Source organism: Leptidea sinapis, chromosome 11 (assembly GCF_905404315.1).
Source record: "Leptidea sinapis chromosome 11, ilLepSina1.1, whole genome shotgun sequence".
Taxonomy (NCBI): Eukaryota; Metazoa; Arthropoda; class Insecta; order Lepidoptera; family Pieridae; genus Leptidea; species Leptidea sinapis.
In genome coordinates this window covers 14,985,523-15,004,931 of record NC_066275.1, presented here as the reverse complement: position 1 = coordinate 15,004,931, position 19,409 = coordinate 14,985,523, and the positions used below count along the sequence as shown (strand labels likewise).

The 19,409-nt window shown below is 34.4% G+C and overlaps 1 protein-coding gene across 1 annotated transcript in view; it reads left to right on the top strand.

Moving 5' to 3' along the window:
* Window positions 1–19,186, top strand: part of LOC126966816 (phospholipid-transporting ATPase ABCA3-like) — a 69,138-nt gene extending 49,952 nt beyond the window's left edge. The window contains exons 10-14 of the mRNA XM_050811071.1: window positions 4,308–4,440; window positions 8,545–8,774; window positions 9,759–9,924; window positions 16,374–16,607; window positions 19,041–19,186. Of these exons, the coding sequence (XP_050667028.1) occupies window positions 4,308–4,440; window positions 8,545–8,774; window positions 9,759–9,924; window positions 16,374–16,607; window positions 19,041–19,186 (909 nt within the window). The remainder of the gene's footprint in view (window positions 1–4,307; window positions 4,441–8,544; window positions 8,775–9,758; window positions 9,925–16,373; window positions 16,608–19,040) is intronic.
* The last annotated feature ends 223 nt before the right edge of the window (window positions 19,187–19,409 follow it).

Genomic DNA, 19,409 nt, shown 5'->3' with positions numbered 1-19,409 from the left:
TACTGCTTCACGGCAGAATAGGCGCCGTTGTGGTAGCTAATCTAGCCGGCTTCGTGTGCAATGGAGTCTCCCGCTGGTAGAATATTGCCTGTCGCATTACAGCCGGCCGCGGTGTCGGGGTGTGAAGTTGAATCATTAATTTTAATTACTGCTTTTAAGTCAGGTTGGCCGAGTTGGCGCCAGATTTAAGGGGCGATCAGTAACCCATGTTTCATGTGTTTCGATCTTTTACCTTTCCACAAGCTGCTTTTTTTAAAGGAACCCATAAAAATTCCTATCATTTCAATTAAATTGCCTTCCAGGAAGGCATCCTTACGCGGTGCTGCTAAACCTACAGTTTGAACAGGAATGATACTGGATAAAGTACCAAGAATCTTTGGAGGTTTTTTTCAGGTCCTTAGGGACACCTTAGGTACTTGATAGGTGCGTTTAGTTGTAAAATCATTTGCTATTTATTAGTGAATACCATTAAGAATAATGAAACACTGAATCATTATCTTATTTACATTTATAAATAGATTTGATTGATTGTAATCCATATTTTTGCTGCTACGAAATAACAGGTATGAATTCTCTATGAAATGCCTTTTGATGGGCTTACATTTGCCGAACATTTTACCACAGTAATGTGTATGTTTTCCACACTATCAAAAAGTAGAGATTTCAACGAACAAAAAGTCAACTTTTTTGAAAAAGCTGATATTTTATTATTTTTACCCGAGAATTTTTAATTGGCAAAATAAGAGTTCTTTATCGATATTTGAGTATATAGAGTATAAGGTGAAAATATAAATTTTTATAATAAAAAAAATATCTATTTTGGATATTAATATTTTTTTTTGTAAAAGATAAAAATACAAAACCAATAACTTGGTTATTTGAAATTTTCACATAAAGGAGATTGAAACGCTTCCATACATTTCTGGGCCCAGGTGATAACAAGTTGAAAGTAGCACCATTTAAAAGCTTACATTTTAATAGTCCATAATTGAAAATTTAAATAAGATTTGTCAATCTAGGAGCTAAGTAATCAAAGATATAAAAATGAGGTTATGACTACCTATATGAGGTTATGGTTATATGTTGACGGCTGATCTATAGTAGGTTTAATTAATGCCTAGCTGCTTGTAATTTATCACATACCTACTTATATAAGCTAGGTACCAACCTTGTTTTCCTTTAGATAAAAAATACCTACCTATACCTATAAACTACTGTAACGATACTTTTTTACATTATAATATTAGACAATTATATTATACCTAAACTAAAAGATCGTTTTATTTGCTCAGATAAGAATAATGTATACTCATTAGCTCATAATATATGAACTGTTAAACAGACTGCTAGAGACAACTTTCCTTGGAATTCAATTAGGTAGGTAGTTAAGAAGCCGGTAACTCAACGAATACGAGAAACGAAGTGTCATTGACAAAGAAATGAAATGATCTGTCAGACTGTCACTGTCAAAGTGTAGTTAGCGTTGAGGAACAAGGATTTCACTAGTATCGATTTTTTATGTCAATCGATTTATTGACTAAATAAAATAATTGCTCAGTTCTGTTTTCTCCTAACAAAATAATATATTTGATTCATAATATGTTCATTTGAACATAAACTATGCACCTAACTAATATTATTTAAATAAAAAACCTAGATCTTAATGTTATTTTAATCGATTAAATATTCTTTCGATTATTATTTTAATCGATTTTCTTTATTTTAATGTTTTTTTGATTTGTAGTTTGCAATGAGCTATTTTTTTGTATTTTACATCAGAAAAATATACCCTTTTTTTTTAAAGTATATTTCAACTTGTTAACATCAGGCCCAAAAGTCCCACTCTCCTTTTGAGGTTATGAGAAAAAAGTGTGAATGCAAAAGTTGTAGATCTTTTTATTACCTACAACTTTGTTATTTAACTTTTTTCCATAGGAGTTGGAGTTTCGTCGGAAATCTAGATAAACAGTTTTAACCCTTAAACACCTCCCTTTTCCACTTCCCTACCTCAGATCGCTCATAATTTATTTTTACTTTTATTTTTGTGATATTCTCTTCCTTTTCCTATGGGTTTCATCCTACTATTATTTTTTTGTTTTAAAAAATTATCGACCTTGGTCTATATTTACAAGAGTGATTCTTGCTTCATTTATGGTTATCTCAAAGTGAATCGAAGAAATTATAGAGGCAAATTTAAGAGTATTCACTAATCTTAATTTATTGGCATATGAACACTTTTATTTAATTATTATATTAAAGTTAAGAATGTTATTTAGGCAGTATGAACAATGAATACAGTTCAATAGATTCGCTTTCCTTTTCTATCTACATCTCCGCTAGAGATGTTCTCTCCTACGCCTGGTTAGTTTATACGCTTGTGTATTGTAAGTTTATGGTTCACGCAACTTATATAAATTGGCTTGGTTTTTCCTTCTGACGCTATAGAACGAGTCAGCAATCCATGTGGAGTAGTCATAACAGCTTTAAGATATGAACCGACAGCGGATATAGACGAAATGCTACCCATTGTGTTTGAAAATAATTACACCAAATAGACATTAGGACAACTGTAGTCGATTTTGTTGTCGACGTTTGTTGCCCTGGTGATTCGATTCTTTTGTTGCGAACCAGTGTAACTAGACCCGTAATGAAAATGAAAAATGGCCTTTTGTATTACTTACTAGTGATTTGTGTGGGTTTTACTATTAAAATCAAAAAATCAAAATCACTTTTTTCATGTAGGTCACGGAAATGACACTTATGAATCTAAAAAAAAATTCTTATTGAATCTACTGCTACTTCGTAAAGGGTTGAGCTAATTAGAAGAAGTAGCAAGAAACCCATTGAAAAAACTCTTTGCACTTACCGGGATGCGAACCCGGGGCTCCCAGCTAAGTAGTCAGGATCACTAACCACTGGGGGTAAAATTTCTAGTGTTACTGAACTAATAGAGCAAAGCCAAATTGGCTTCGAAGAAACTGGGCGTCATAAATAGAGCACGACAATATTTAGAGCCTGCCCACATTCTAGCGCTGTACAAAGCGCAGGACCGGCCACATACGGAGTATTGCTGTCATCTCTGGTCTGGCGCACCCCAGTATCAGCTCGATCCATTTGACCGCGTGCAACGCAGAGCAGCTCGAATTGTCGGGGACCCGGTGCTCTATGAACGGCTGGATCACTTGGCGTTGCGTAGAGACATCGCTTCATTGTGTGTCCTCTACCGCATTTATCACGGAGAGTGTTCCGAAGAGCTGTTTCACCTGATTCCTGCCGCCGAATTCCACCTTCGCCCGACACGCAACAAGTAAGGATATCATCCCCACCATCTGGATGTGTGGCGGTCCTCCACAGTGCGGTTTTCAAGAAGCTTTCTTCCTCTTACTACAAAGCTGTGGAATGAATTTCCTTTCGCGGTGTTTCCGGGACGATACGACATGGGTACCTTCAAAAAAAGCGCGTACACCTTCCTTCAAGGCTGGCAACGCTCCTGTAATTCCTCTGGTGTTGGGGAATGTGGGCGGCGGTGATCACTTAACACCAGGTGACCCGTACGATCGTTTGTCCTCCTTTTCCATTATATAAAGTCAAACCCAAGCCTCAAAGAATTCCAACGTAATTTCACTTTCAACCAATCATCCGTTTTAACTTTTGGATGGTGACGGTCTTTTTTAAGATACATATTTATCGATTCTAACAACTTGATTTCATTTATTAACGTTCACATATTTACCTCTGTTTTATAGCAATATCATAAACAATAATTAGTATGAATTCTCTATTATATAGTGAAACTAGCTGACCCAACAAACGTTGTATTGCCATGTAAGGTAATAAAAAAAAAAAAATGGGGTATAAAAAAAAGATTTAACTTAGACCTTAACCAAATATATCGTACTTCAATTATTGTATTCGATTCCCATCTTGAAACCCTATAGCGGTTTGTGGATGGAACAGAATAATATAAAAATCGCGATACAAAATAGTTGTAGATCGTAGAATGGCGAAAATTTGAAGTTGTATGTATTTTTCAATGCTCAATCATAATAAAATAAAAATAAAAAAATTTGTCCAAAAATAAAAATAAAATGTTAAGGGTGAACAACCCTTATCACTTAGGGATATGAAAAATAGATAGTAGCCGATTCTCAGACCTACTGAATATGCATATAAAATTTGATAAAAATCAGTACAGCCGTTTCGGAGGAGTGAGGTAACTTGTTGTGACACGAGAATTTTATGTATAAGATATCATAATAACTGATAAGCGTTGCATTTTGTTATTAAAATATTTTTATAATTTTCAGAATCTCACGAAAATCTACCAAGGACGCAAGAAAGTTGTTGATAATTTAAATCTGAGGATGTATGAAAACGAAATAACAGTACTGTTGGGTCACAACGGTGCTGGAAAGACTACCACCATATCTATGCTGACTGGTAAGTATTACTACAGTAATTAAATAAGATCCGAACGACCGAGCCTTGCTCGGATTTTTAAGAAAGTACAAAACTTGAACAAAAAAAATCTAATACGACATCCGGATTCGAACCGGGGTCTTCTGCTTTCCGGATCACCCTATGGGGCTCCGGCATTCGACACATTGTATATAGTGACGGAATTTACCTTTGTATTTTAATGTTATTGTAGCTTTTTCTCATTAGAACACGGATAAAAGTACATAACTGTATACAAATTTTTCTGTACACAAAAATATAATTATTTTACGGTAAAGATTTCGGTTAAGTTCTAAAATTATTACGTAAATCAGCAATCTATTGGCCACACCCCTTCTTAGTATTTTGAATTCGTCATATGTCTTTGCCAGTAACCTAGTAACATTAAAGTTATTCGGGCCACTACTTCCACCACACATGTGATTTGAACTGGTTTATATGATGAGTATTGATAGCCCGCTCGTTGGTACAGGGATGGGCGGAGAAGAAGAGGAATCGAGGTATTATTAATGTTTACATATGAAAAGGGTACTATTTAAAATTGATTTTTCAAGTGTCTGAACCTGACGTCTCTATTACGTCACACAGATGGCGGCCAGTCCCCATCTCAACTCGCGGGGATTATATGAGCAAGTGTTACTGCTTTGCATTCGGTGGGTGGCTTGTTCCGTCTCTAATTTTCAGAAAATATTCAATAATCAGTAATTAATTTCGATATCTTGTCATAGTTATGTCATGTCTTTTCAAAGTTCTTTGTCACCTCTCTCGCTCAAAAAATATACTTTTATGGTCACATACCAAAAACATTCTGGTGTTATTCGTATTTCTCAAAAATATTAGGCAGCCTTTTCGATGTGAGCTCCCAGACGGCTTGATTTTTCCGACTTTATAACAATCACCTTCCTATTTCAAATATTATACACAAAATTTTAAAATATTATACTTTGCCTTCCTCGTGAATCCCTCAATCTTTTTAGTGAAAACCGTATTATCGCGAACAGACAGACGCGGCGGGTGCTTTGGTTTATATTGTAGTATAGATATAGATATATTATGTAGGTATTAGAAACCTTATTTCTATAGCCGTTTGTGTTGGAGACTAAAACTTAATTATGCTCATTACTAATTAATTACATGGTTTACTGGATTTGTGAACACCTGGGGCACAATTTGACAAGTTTTATGCTGTTACAACCAATGGTTTTTTTTGTGACAATAAGGGACGAGACGAGCAGCTTATGGTAATTGATACTCCCTGCCCATAACAATGCAATGCCGCTCAGGATTCATAAAATAAAACCAAAAATTCTGAGCGCCACTACAATTGCAGTATTTTCATTTGCCCAGTATTTTCACTATATACGGCGTCCTTCAGACCGAAACACAGTAATGCTTAAACATTACTGCTTCACGGCAGAAATAGGTGCCGTTGTGGTGCCCATAATCTAACCTGCATCCTGTGCAAAGGAGCCTAACACTGATAACGTTCCAAGTTTGTGCAAATATAAACAAAATATACTGTGAGTGTGAGTGTGAGGGGGTCCAATAGGAGTGACATTTTAAGTTTCTCCCCTTAAATGAATTATTTACACTAAAATTATGAACTAATCTTAATAAATTTTCCCAATAAAATCTTGCAAACATCTATCACCGCAGTCAATTAATACAATGCAACAGTATAATATCAGAATGTCGTGTTCACAAGCAATCCAAGATAATGTGATATAATCATTGTTTGAAGGTGACTAGATCACGTTGATTGCTACAATGTAACGCTCAGTCAGTGTGTTATCGCACCGGATTAGCGTGGGTAACTTATTTTAAGATCTATTAAACGATGTGCGTCCAGGTGTATATTGTGTCAAGTCACCTTCTTAGCCCCGCCGCACATGCCCACACTACCACTTGTTCACGATACCTTTTTAATGGAAAAGGAGGACAAAGGAGCGTATGGGTCACCTGGTGTTAAGAGATCACCGCCGCCCACATGCTCTTGCAACACCAGAGGAATCACAGGAGCGTTGCCGGCCTTAAAGTAAGGTGTACGCGCTTATATATATACGATTCTGCGCCAATGTCGCACTGACATTGGTAGACTCGTCGTGTCCGGTATCCGTATTTGTTTACACGAATCGTACGTCACTCGATGCCTCAGTGGCATTCGTCGACGGGAATGAAGCAAGATGGACGCGATAGATTTAAGTTCAGAATTCGATAATGATAACAACAGATATGTTTGAAGCGTTTAAGCAAAAAGCAATCATATATCGTGAACTTATAATGTCAAACTTATAACGAGTTTTTATAAAGATTATTGTTGATACGAAAAAAAATTTGTCGGGCTCGGATGTAAACACCCTCTACCGACCTCTTCTGTGCTGATAGCCCTAAAGGCTTTTACAGCGTGTAGGGCTATCAGCACAGAGGAGGTTTCAAGCTGACATGTGTGTACACGCTCATATGTACGTACCCGCACTGATACGTGCGAGCAAATGCGGAGTTCAGTACTGTTCCATAGGTTATAAATACGAACACTCGCACGCGGCTCGAGAAGACCAATGCGAGTGTGCGCATGTGCGGCGGGGCTTACAACATTGTCATTACTGTTTTTGTTTCGAAAAAGCACGGGCCGCGGAGAGCAGCATTTATGTCTTGTGGTAGGCTGGCTCGTTTGTGCTTCTATTATTATTAGTATTGAAACATTCAAAGCTAAATGTAACGTTCAAAGATTAAAGATGAAATACAAAAAAAATATAATTTTAAATACACTATGCAATCAGCTGTTGGCTACAAAATTTTCAAACCTATACGGCAGGACGCAGGGACCTTAATTTTTCTTCAATGACGCAGTATTTAGTTTGCCCCTGTAATATATAGAATGCCATCAAAAAACATAACTAGTACAAAAAAAAACAAGTTTCGCAACTCAGTTCTTTTACTTCTTTTCATGTTATACAAAGTCTTTCAATTTATTCAGTCCCAAAATAGGGGTTATTACGTAATTAGCTAACCTAGCAACATCTTATAGTGACCGTATCAATATTAAAAATATTTTATGTTTTAAATTAATAGATTAACTTGGCCCTTGAATGAAAACACAATGTATCATTTTTTTAAATTAAAATATGTACCTATATGTATTATATTAAATTAGATTATTTAGTACGATGGCCAAGTCAATCTATTTTTTTTAACGGAGACTTTGATGTTATAATTTTTGACAAGTCTGGACGGTACATGCATCTTAGTCTATTGCTTAGATAATTTATACCTCTAGATAGTCTCTTGCTGTTACACAACCGATAAAGACAGGCCAGGTTTAATACTTTAGTGTGCGTGACAAGCTACGCCTTACACTCGCGATTTGTATGACACTGACTTTACATATTAAATTGTAGTTGAAATTATTTGTAAAACGATGAAAATTTATGTAAATCTTGATTTAAAAGAGTGGTAATGAGTTTCTTGCTACTTCTTCTCATTACCTCAACCCTTTACGAAGTAGCGGTAGATTCAATAAGATAAAATATTTTTTTTGATATTCATAAGTGTCATTTCCATGAATAACCTACATGAATAAAGTGATTTTGATTTTATTTCATTTGACTTTGTTAGTGTGCGTGTATTGCTCAAAATCGAGGTTAGTTCTTAACTCAATTTATTTCGAAGTTTTCACAGCTGTCATAGTCTATCCAAACGCATAAATGATCTAAGGTCTATTTTATTCACAAATTGAGGTTTCCTGTGCTTTATTGTCGACCTGTACAGCCGAGTGGTTAGCGATCCTACCTACTAAGCTAGAGGTCCCGGGTTCGAATCCCGGTAGGTGCAAGCATTTATATGATGAATATGGATGTTTGTTTCCGAGTCATGGATGTTTAAATGTATTTATGTATGTTTATATGAATTTATGTATGTTTAAGTAAGTATATTGTATCAAATATATCATTGTCTTGTAACCCATAACACAGGCTATATATGCTGAACTTGGGGCAAGATAATTTGTGTAAAAATTGTGTCAATAAAAAAAACAAGCTCCCAGATGTGTAGGAGTGACGTTTATAAGATTACAATTGTGACCCGCAGGCATGGTGCCGCCCACGTCGGGCTCGGCCACCATCAACGGGTACGACATCGTGTCGGAGACGACCCAGGCGCGCGAGTCGCTGGGGCTGTGTCCGCAACACAACGTGCTGTTCCCGGACCTGACCGTGGCCGAGCACATCGTATTCTACTCGCGGCTCAAAGGCGTCCCCAACTCCAGGCTCGACGACGAAGTCAACCACTTTGTTAAACTCTTAGAACTGCAGGAAAAGGTAAATTTTTCCCATGTGTCTTCTTGTAACAAAAGAGAATGAGTGTGAGTTGTACGGGTTCATCGAAGTTTCACCTTTCTTTATTTGCAGACAAGGTCTTACAATGTTATATTGGTACAAATATTGAGAACTAGTCACTCGCCTTGAACTCGTCCAGCTTTAATTTTGACAGTATTTTTTTTTATGGAATAGGAGGACAAACGACCGTAACGAACCTGGTGTTAAGTGATCACCGCCGCCCACAATCTCTTGCCACACCAGAGGAATCACAGGAGCGTTGCCGGCCTTTAAGGAAGGTGTACGCGCTTTTTATAAAATTTAAGTTTTATAATATAAATTTCGTCCTTTTTATTAAATAGGACGAAATGTTACGCCTTGCTCTTATTGCTTCTTACTTTGGCAAAGGGCTCTTGCCTTACATACTCTTACATTATTGCAATTCTCGTGCAGATGTCTAATTTATTGTAAATAATATACAATCCATGTTAGCCAGTAATGAAATACTACTGAAAATGGTAGAGTTATTAAAGTCCAAATTAAATGTTGGTACATATAGTTTTTCCGTGTCTTATTTTTCAACATCTTATAATTTGAAGTTTTTATTATTTGATTCGTTTCATCATACACTGCCTCCTACTTACACATTCTATCCAGAAAGAGTTATTTTTAATTGAATCCATCCCTTTTAGTGTTGTATTTGTATTTTGTATGTATTTTATTTATGTTCATTTTAATCTCTGTAATCTTTGGGAGGCTCCTTTGCACAGGATGCCGGCTAGATTATTGGTCCTAAACGGCGCCTTTTTCTGCCATGAAACAGTTATGTGTAAGCATTATTGTGTTTCGGTCTGAAGGGGAAATTACTGGGACAATGAGACTTAACATCTTATGTCTCAAGGTGAGCGGCACTGCATTGTAATGCGCATGGCGTATCAATTACCATCAGCTCGTCTAGTCCCTTAACGTCATAAAATCTTTTGTTAGAGGAATGTGGAATCAAGACATCTTTCGGGCGGGCAACAGCGACGGTTGTCAGTGGGCGCGGCCATGTGTGGCTCCTCCAAGGTTGTTCTGTTAGACGAGCCCACGTCCGGCTTGGATCCTGCTGCGAGGAGGTCGCTCTGGGACCTCTTACAGAAGGAGAAGAAAGGTAATTAGATACCCAACGAATGATTTGTACAGCGACAGTCAGGTACTCAGCGTTCGAAAGCTTTACCTGATAAGAGTGGCGATGTATGTCCACAAAACAGCTCTGAACTCAAAAGAGTACAATACATTGCTTAAAAACCGAGTTTACAAATTGCCTGTTACTACACGTCGCTTTCCAACCTTTTTGTACCCCCGGATTTATAATAAACTGGTCCAGCTATGTAAATTTAAAGAGCACTCCATCTTCAAGGCAAGCTTCTATCAAAATATTTAATACAACTATCCTATATGGAAACTGAAAATCTTCTTAAGGTACAATCCTAAAAACTCAACACATACACATATACACAATACACACACTTTCACCCACACACACACACACACACACACACACACACACACACACACACACACACACACACACACACAGTAAATACTTGTATAGTTATTACTTTTAGTTTATTTCTTTATATGATTAGTTAAATTTTAGTCATCAGCTTGTTGTCACTAGCCGCTTGTGTATCTTTATTTTGTGTTAATTTTACTATGTCCCCCACGAGACAGGCAACGCCTAGGGTGGGGTTCAGTATAAAATGTTAATTTGTACATGAAAAGTGAGATATAAAAGATTTTGTATTTTTTGTAATTCTTTGTGCATCTTTTAGACTACAAGCATCATTTAAGAGAGAGTTTCGTTGTCAGCTCATATAATTGGTTTGAGCCTGTTATAGACCCAAAGTATACTATCTATCTGACATCTCGATAATTCTTGATCAATTTCGATTTGTTAATGTGTGCGTTAGCTAGTAGTTTGGTATTCAAAATACTAAGCAGCTAGTGTCAAGAGTGACTGTTTGTGACTAGTCAGATAACTTGCGAACGTCGGTTACAATAAAGATTTTCTATCATGTTGTATCTTCGTTAGAGATGTTTTCGTCTATACGCTACTATATTATAGGTCTATGAAGGCCTTATTTATTTTATTTACTAAGAATATAATATACATTTTGATAAATATACATTGTCCTCCAAAGCTCACTATATTATTTAATAGCTATATGAAATGAAATGAAATGAAATGAAATGAAATGAAATGAAATGAAATGAAATGAAATTTATTTGCAGGAAACATTGTACTTAAGGTGTTAACAATATAATGGATAATCCAATATGTTTCGTCAATTGACATGCAAAATATGTTACAAAATTGTCTAAACACTAATCGTACTGTTATATTGAAACATGTCGGATTTCACAATGATATCAATAATATTTATAAAATGAAATTTTAATACTTATATAATATTATAATATGAGACGTAAATAACTTAATAATTCATTTAGTACCTATGTATAATATTAACAAATTCAATGTCATAAAAGTATATTAATTTACATATATTATTATCAAATAGACTAATTCATTTTGTATTGAAAAATTCATTTAAACTATAGAAGCACTTATTTGTTAACCACTGATGCAGTCTTCTTTTAAAAACTTTGAACGGTAAATCTTTCAATTCATTGGGCAATTTATTATATATATTCACAGACATGCTGAAACAATTTCTACTAAAAGATGCAGTTCTACAGAAGGGCATTATGAGTTTATTTGGATACCTTGTATTTAAAACCTTCTGGCTTTTTTTTGTATAGAAATCACACATATGTTTTTGAACAAATAGGCTTATTTCATAAATGTATAGGCATGGCAGCGATAGAATTTTCAATTTTTTAAATAGCGGTCGACAAGAATCTAGGGGGCCGGCTCCACAAACCGCCCTGATACACTTCTTCTGTCCAATAAATAAATGCCCTATGCTCACCGAGTTGCCCCATATGACCAATCCATATCTTAAAGCTGAAACCACGAATGCATGATATGCCATTAGCGCTGTTTTTTCACCTATTGTTTTTGATACGCGTTTGAGGACAAATACATGTTGGTTAATTTTTTTGCTAATTTTGTCAACATGTGACTTGAAGGACAAGTTGCTGTCTAAAGAAATACCAAGAAAATTGACAAGTTGTGCTTCTTTAATATTCTCATTATGATAATTAACATTAATATCTTTTCCTTTCCCATTCTTATTATAATACTGCATATACATTGTTTTTTTTATATTTACAGTCAGGTTATTTTCAGTAAGCCATTCAATTGTGTCCTTTATTGTTTTATTAATTTCTATATCATATGTCAATTCATTGTTACATTTAATTACAATAGAGATGTCATCAGCAAAAAGAGTACAGTTATTAGTAGTAATGCTAGGTAAGTCGTTTATGTAGATTATGAATAGAAGTGGACCCAATATACTTCCTTGTGGTACACCTTTTGTTTTAAGTCTAAGTTCTGATCGATAAGGTATTACTTCTTGTTTATTATTTAATTTAGCAATTTCAACGTATTGAGTACGGTTTGAAAGATAACTTTTAAGCCAGTCATTTGCTAGACCTCGAATACCATATTGAGCGCATTTATCTAATAGTTTTTCATGACAAACATTGTCAAAAGCTTTGCTCATATCAAAAAATACTGATGTTACTGGAATTTTTGTATCCATGCATTCCGATATTTCTTTTATTAGCGAAAAACACGCTAAAGTTGTTGATTTTCCTTTTTGGAAACCATTTTGTTCCTCCAAAATGATATTATGTTTAGTTAAAAAAGATGTTAATCGCTTGTGCAGTATCCTTTCAAAAATTTTTGAGATAACAGGAATGAGTGTGATTGGTCGATAGTTGTTAATATCCTTTTTATCACCCGCTTTGAGTAAAGGTGTTACTTTTGCCTTTTTTAAATTTGATGGGAAAGTACCTTCTTCAAAAGATAGATTTATTAAGTAGGCTAGGAATGGTGCTAGTTCCTTTGCACATTCCTTTATTACCATTGTTGCTATTTCATCGCAGCCCGTGGAATTTGAATTATTAAGTGACTTAATAACGGTTATTATCTCCATTTCATCAGTTGGCATTAAGAAAATATTTGAATTGTTATGTTTTAATTTATATGTAGGTTTTTTATTTTTTACATTTTGACTTTGACTTTGTGTGACTGTATTTATAAAATAATTATTAAAAATAGTAGCAATCTGAGTTGGATTATTTATAATTTTATTTTCATATTTAATTTCATCGATACTTCCTACATTAGAGTTAGTTTTATTTTTAATCACATTCCACGACGCTTTGCATTTATTTTTCGAGTAAAGTATATATTTGTTGTTACTACTTCTCTGAGCTAGGTCTATACACTTGTTGAGAATCTTTGAATAATTATTAAATTTGTTTTTGTTGGCAGGTATTTTATTCTTATAATATTGATACCTTAATTTTCTTTTTGTTGCACATGATTTTTTTATACCTCTGGACAACCATTTTATTTTTAAATTTGAAACATTAATTTTATACTTAAGAAGAGGAAAACATAATTTATAAAATATGATTAATGTATTGTAAAATTCATCAAAAGATTCGTCCAATTTCTGGGCATCATACACGTCTATCCAGTTAAGACTTTTTATACAGTCCTTAAATTTGTTTATGTTTTGATTACATAAATCTCTTTTGAAAATTAACTTATACGACGGTGTTGAATTATTTATTTTTGTCGGTACTACTAAGAATTGTGCTGTGTCATGATCCGATAGGCCTAACTGACGAATTTCCCCTGTGGCATTTTCTATATTACTAACAAAGAGGTCAATACAGGATTTTTGCCGAGTCGGTTCATTAATATGTTTAAAAAAATTATAATTTCGCAATAAATTTGTAAACTCCAGATTCGTTTTAGTATTTTTTAGAGTGTCGATATTAAAATCACCAACAATCACAATATTACTGGTCTCCCAATATCTTAATTTGTGTAAAAGTAAATCAAGCTTATTCAAAAATTCCGCAACGTTCGAATTCGGCGTCCTGTATAGACATATTACAATTAATTTGTGCTTTGGTATTCTTAAACCACAACATTCGAAAGAATATTCTACACATAGCTCATCCATGACATCAAATTTTACAGCCTCAATATAGTCTCTGACTAGAATGCAGACCCCACCACGCTTTTGCTTAAGTCTACAAAAAGCAGATACCATTGTATATCCATTCAACTTAATATTAGATCTGTTTTCTGCATTCACGAATGTTTCGGATAGACATATAACATCTACTACTTTTCCATTTTCAAAAAGTTCAGTTAGAGCTATGTTTAGTAGATCTTTTTTACTTAAAACGCTTGCTATATTCTGATGCATTATATTAAGATAAAATTTGGACTCGAAAAAATGAATCGCTTTTGAGGTCATTATTTTGTTCTTTACTTTTTAGTTTGAAATAATATGGTATAGTACCTTTTATTATTTTACTATTGGTCATAGTTTTGGCAGACTGCGATATTTGAGCTTGATGTTGACTGCCTTTCGCACTACGAGCCATGATAATTTTACTACCGGGTACTAAATATTTTTGCCTATAATACATTGAGTCGATAAGCTTATTTATTCTATAACAAAAATCATGAATAAAGTGTTTCTTGCCAGGGTACGATTTTGCTAAAGTCAAGTATGTACAATTTTTATAATTTTTACAAGTCAGTTCCAATAAATTATTCAGTTTTCTTTCATTAATGTAGTAATTTTGCAGTACACTGGTTACAATAACTGTTGCTTTATTATGACGCTTTAAGAAAAAACCAAGTTCCATTATAATTTTGTAAGGATTACTATCCTGTTCGCCTAAACATAAAATTATTTTATCATTATGATTAAATTCAGTATTATTAAACGTCGCAACGAGTTCATCGCACGTTGCATGAGGTTTAACGAAAGAAAATATTTGATAGTTTTCGTATTTAGTATTCTGACGTGATTGGATAAGGGATCTTGCTAAATTAACACATTGTTGTCCGCCAAGTATCATAATTCGCATTTTGTCTGAATTCTCTTTTGAATTTTCAGGTTTGGTGTCCGTGTCACTAACCGATGAAGGATTTATTTCATCTTCCCTTATTTTGAAGGTTTCTCCCTGTGCACTCGTAGTTGGCGTAGGGACGCATCCCTCACTCGAACATACTGCTGTCTTCTCATAAGTTTTTTCTAAACAAATGCAGGATGACTCCGATTCTTGTAGGGACTCCTTAGTACTTGAATGGGTGGGAAATTCCAATTCTTGATTTGTTTCAGTATAGGTTATTATGTAACAAGAAATAAACATTTTAGCAACAATTACTTTCCAATAGATATTTTTTTAACATATTTTTACATTTAATTTTGTTAGGCTCGTTTCTAATATCCTCGGGCAAGCAGTTAAGTAAATAGAGATGACGTTTTTAATAGTTCTATCACAATAATAATAATACTGTACATAATGTACGCCCGTGGATATTATCCTAGTGTTATGGTTGTGACTTACCTGCGATAGACTTGGTCGGTAATGTCACGTACAACGTAGGTATGTGTCGGTTTGTTCAATCACCGTAAAGCTTTATATAACTACATTTGAATAAGAAAATGTAAAACACATTGGTACATTGGTGGGACAAAGACCCCCTGGATCTGGCATCGGCCTTAACAAGCCGAAAATTTTTTTTTTATGAAAATAAGGGACGAGACGAGCAGGACGTTCAGCTGATGGTAATTGATACACCTTGCCCATTACAATGCAGTGCGGCTCAGGATTCTTGAAAAATAATCATACAGTTAGATAACACACAATCTCTTTTTGCGTCATATGCAAAATAATTTGAATTTTATTTATGCATAAAAATCTACTCTACATAGCTATCTACCTTCAGATCACAGAGGATTTTTTTATTCATCCAAATTTTTTTGGCGAGACTCAAATGAGCCTCGTGCCAGAATTTAACGAATCAACATCTCCTGAGGATGCCTCGTGTAGAGACGGATCATGTGTCGAATTGATTTAATACAAATATTTGCGGAACTACACTCAAGATAACTTAATAATTTGAATTTTCGCAAAATAACGACTAATTCAATAATTTTTTATTTCATTGTCTGTTCCTATGGTACAAGTAGGACAAACAAGTCTACATTTATCTTTATGATATGTAACAGTTACAGTAATTATTCATGTATAAACTATGTGAAATGAAATGAAATGATTTATTTGTATGAATCGTGGTAACATAGTTGTTAACAATTAATTGGTGTACAGCACAATTCGCCAATATATCGGCATACAAATATTTGATAGTCAATATTGGAATTTTTATATTTATACATCATTAATAAACATTACATAGTTTTAATTATAATATAATATTAAATAAACATTAGTTTGTAGGTACCTCTCAAAAAATTACATTTAAGTACTATTATTTTTCGCTAAAGAATTCTTTTAAACTTTAGGCTCTCGGTATCATCTCTACGTCACCTACCATAACACCCTCGTAGGAATAATGCACTATTAATTCAGTTGTTTATCTTACAGGTAGAACAATGATTTTAACGACCCATTTCATGGATGAAGCCGATATTCTTGGGGACCGCATCGCGATCATGTCTGGCGGTCGACTGCAATGTGTCGGGACACCGTACTTCCTCAAGAAACACTACGGTATCGGATACAAGCTCACAATAGTTAAGGAAGATGGATGTAAAGTAGAAGATGTCACCAAATTTTTCAAGACCTACGCACCCGACCTCAGAGAGAATACAAATATAGGTGATTCTAATATTTACGTAACAATTTTTTTTGATCACCTTTATAGCCCAGTAGTGGAGGTCCCAGGTTCGAAACCCGGCAGGTACAAACATTTATATGATGAATATGGATATTTGATTAGGACTCATGGATAAACCCTTAAAAATGTCATAATTTGAGGTTAGGTTTTTAATGATTTTTTCTCTGGAACGGCGCATTACCTTGTAATAACAGTGGTAGCATTATAATTGTGGATTAAAGCTCTATCAATTACAATATTTTTATTAAGTTTTAACCAACCACGGAGATCCCCACCATGTGACCGGTCTTGCCTGGTCAAACATATTATACTGGTAACAGTCGTCCTTATGGTCTAAGAGCCCGTAGACCCCAGATCTACGTGATTTTATAAAAGCTGAAAGTTTGTCAGCGCATGCTTCCAATACAGTTAAGAACGATGGTATATTATGGAGTTTGGGTTGCAGTGGCTTTGGCAGGTAAACGGTACTAAAATGTGTAACATATCGATCTAAATACATCAAAGAATAAAGTAGCCACGTCTGACAAGGGTTTGGAACTATGAAAAGTGTCTGGCTAGTGGGGAAACATCATCTACTTATTACCTTAGTATTATATATAAAAATCAGCTTTTATACTTTGACGTAAGTAAAATTATATTTTCGTGAACATTAAGGGTGTCTGGCAAGGGGTTGCCACGATGGTAAGTGTCTGACAATGAATAACGTGATTTTTAATAATATTATTATAACACTAGAAATAAGGGATTGCTTGTAACTAGTTCTAGTAGGCTTCATAAGATACATACATAATAGCTTTAAGGGTAAATGTATACACTTCTATAATAAAGTCCCAGCCACTGTTCAGGCATTATCTATAAATAAATTTAAATGTTTTATAAAAAAATGGCTCTGTCGTAAATCCTATTACTCCACTGCTGAATATCTAAATGATCGGACAGCCTGGGACTAAATTGTGATTATTTTATAGCGATAGAAATGACTGTACAATATTGTATATCTTTATTGAAAACAGCGCAAAAAAAAGGGTGCTGGGAGAGTTTCTTACGCCGCTTCTTTTCTCTCAGAGCGCCATTTGTTTCCGAAGCGGTAGTAGTATCTAGTAGTATGTAAGAAATGACATCAAAAAGAATTCTAAAGGAATCAATTTTGAGAAAATAAATGCCTTTTATGCCTTTTATTCTGAAGGTAATACCGAAATATCGCACTTTGGTCTTTGATGTATTTAGATCGGTAATTTACACACCTTTAGTACCGTTTATCTGCCAAAGCCACTGCAACCTAAACTCCATAATATACCATCGTTCTTACATGTGTTGGAAGCATGCGCTGACAAACTTTAAGCTTTTATAAAAAGACGTAGGTCTGGGGTTCACGGGCTCTTGCTCTATTATATATACTGTAGGTTATAGCCCACTATGAACTCTGATATAGCGGGATGCTCTATCATATTATTATTTATTTATTTATTTATATAAAAACAAATTTATCATGGAGTTTTCAAAGCAATTAAAACCACTGAGGTTTGTACTATTGCTAAATTTGTCTACACCAACAGAGTTACATTAACAAAACAAAAAATAGTTCACAATCGTTAGAATTGATTCTTAGCAATATAGATTATACGTAATTGTATGTTAAGCATAACTTATTTAAATTCAACTGAGTAGGTTGATCGGTGATCAGTCAAGTCTTAAAAAGTATTTTTTTTAAATTGTGTTTTAAATTTGTCTCAGTCATATCTGCAGTATGGATTCGCCACTAACTTCCAGCTCTTGTTATTCAAATACTGAGTGTCTTAATCGAATATTGTCACATTGCTGCAACTGTATTAACAATAAAACTTGGTGGGGTCACGGACGAGTGAAATAAGAAGGACTCCGTGTCACATACATAACAGTGAGGCACCAAAACAAGCCGGTAAACGTGTAAATACATAACCCCACGCATACACTTACACTAAAACAAGCCGATCGGCCGCCATTATGAAATTTGCCATCGTCTGTGACAGATCAGTTTGCTTAGCAATAAAGTATTTAAAAAATGCCGTCGTGCGTTGTGAAAAAGTGTAAAAACAATACTGTAAAAGTATTTGTGGATATATGATTATTTAAGGGAGAAAAAATTGTGTATCTGGTATACCCTGTAACCGCACACACACTAGCATAAAGCTTCACTTGCTAATATCACGGCGCGGAGTCCTTCTTTTTTTACTAGTCCGTGGGTGGGGTATTTAACATACTATCAAGTCAGTCCTCACTTGGTTCTCTTGATATCCGATTTGCCAAAACTGATCTTTTACATTAATGACAGTCACAATAATATATAATATTTCCTAGTAACGACTATTAACTCTTTTATATAATTGTATAGAATTAAGTTGGCCATGTAATAAATATAGTGAAATTGATTTTAGGATCTGAGCTTACGTACATAATACCAAACGAACATGTCAAACAATTTCCCGAAATGTTGAAGAAACTTGAAGAGCAAAAGACAGCGTTAAAGATATCAAGCTATGGTCTCTCGGTTACAAGTCTTGAAGAAGTTTTCATGAAGTAAGTATTGTATAAAAAAAAATAAACTTAAGACTGAAACACGAAATATGGCAAACATGATAAAAATTTATCTCTCATCTATGATATATAAATACTACGATCTTCACAAATAACTATATTCTATTCAAATATTAATGATGCTAATAAATTTCTATTGATTCCCATCTTTGTCAGCTCAGTACAGACAGGCGTTCTTAAAATTATCGTGTTTATAATATTAGCAGATT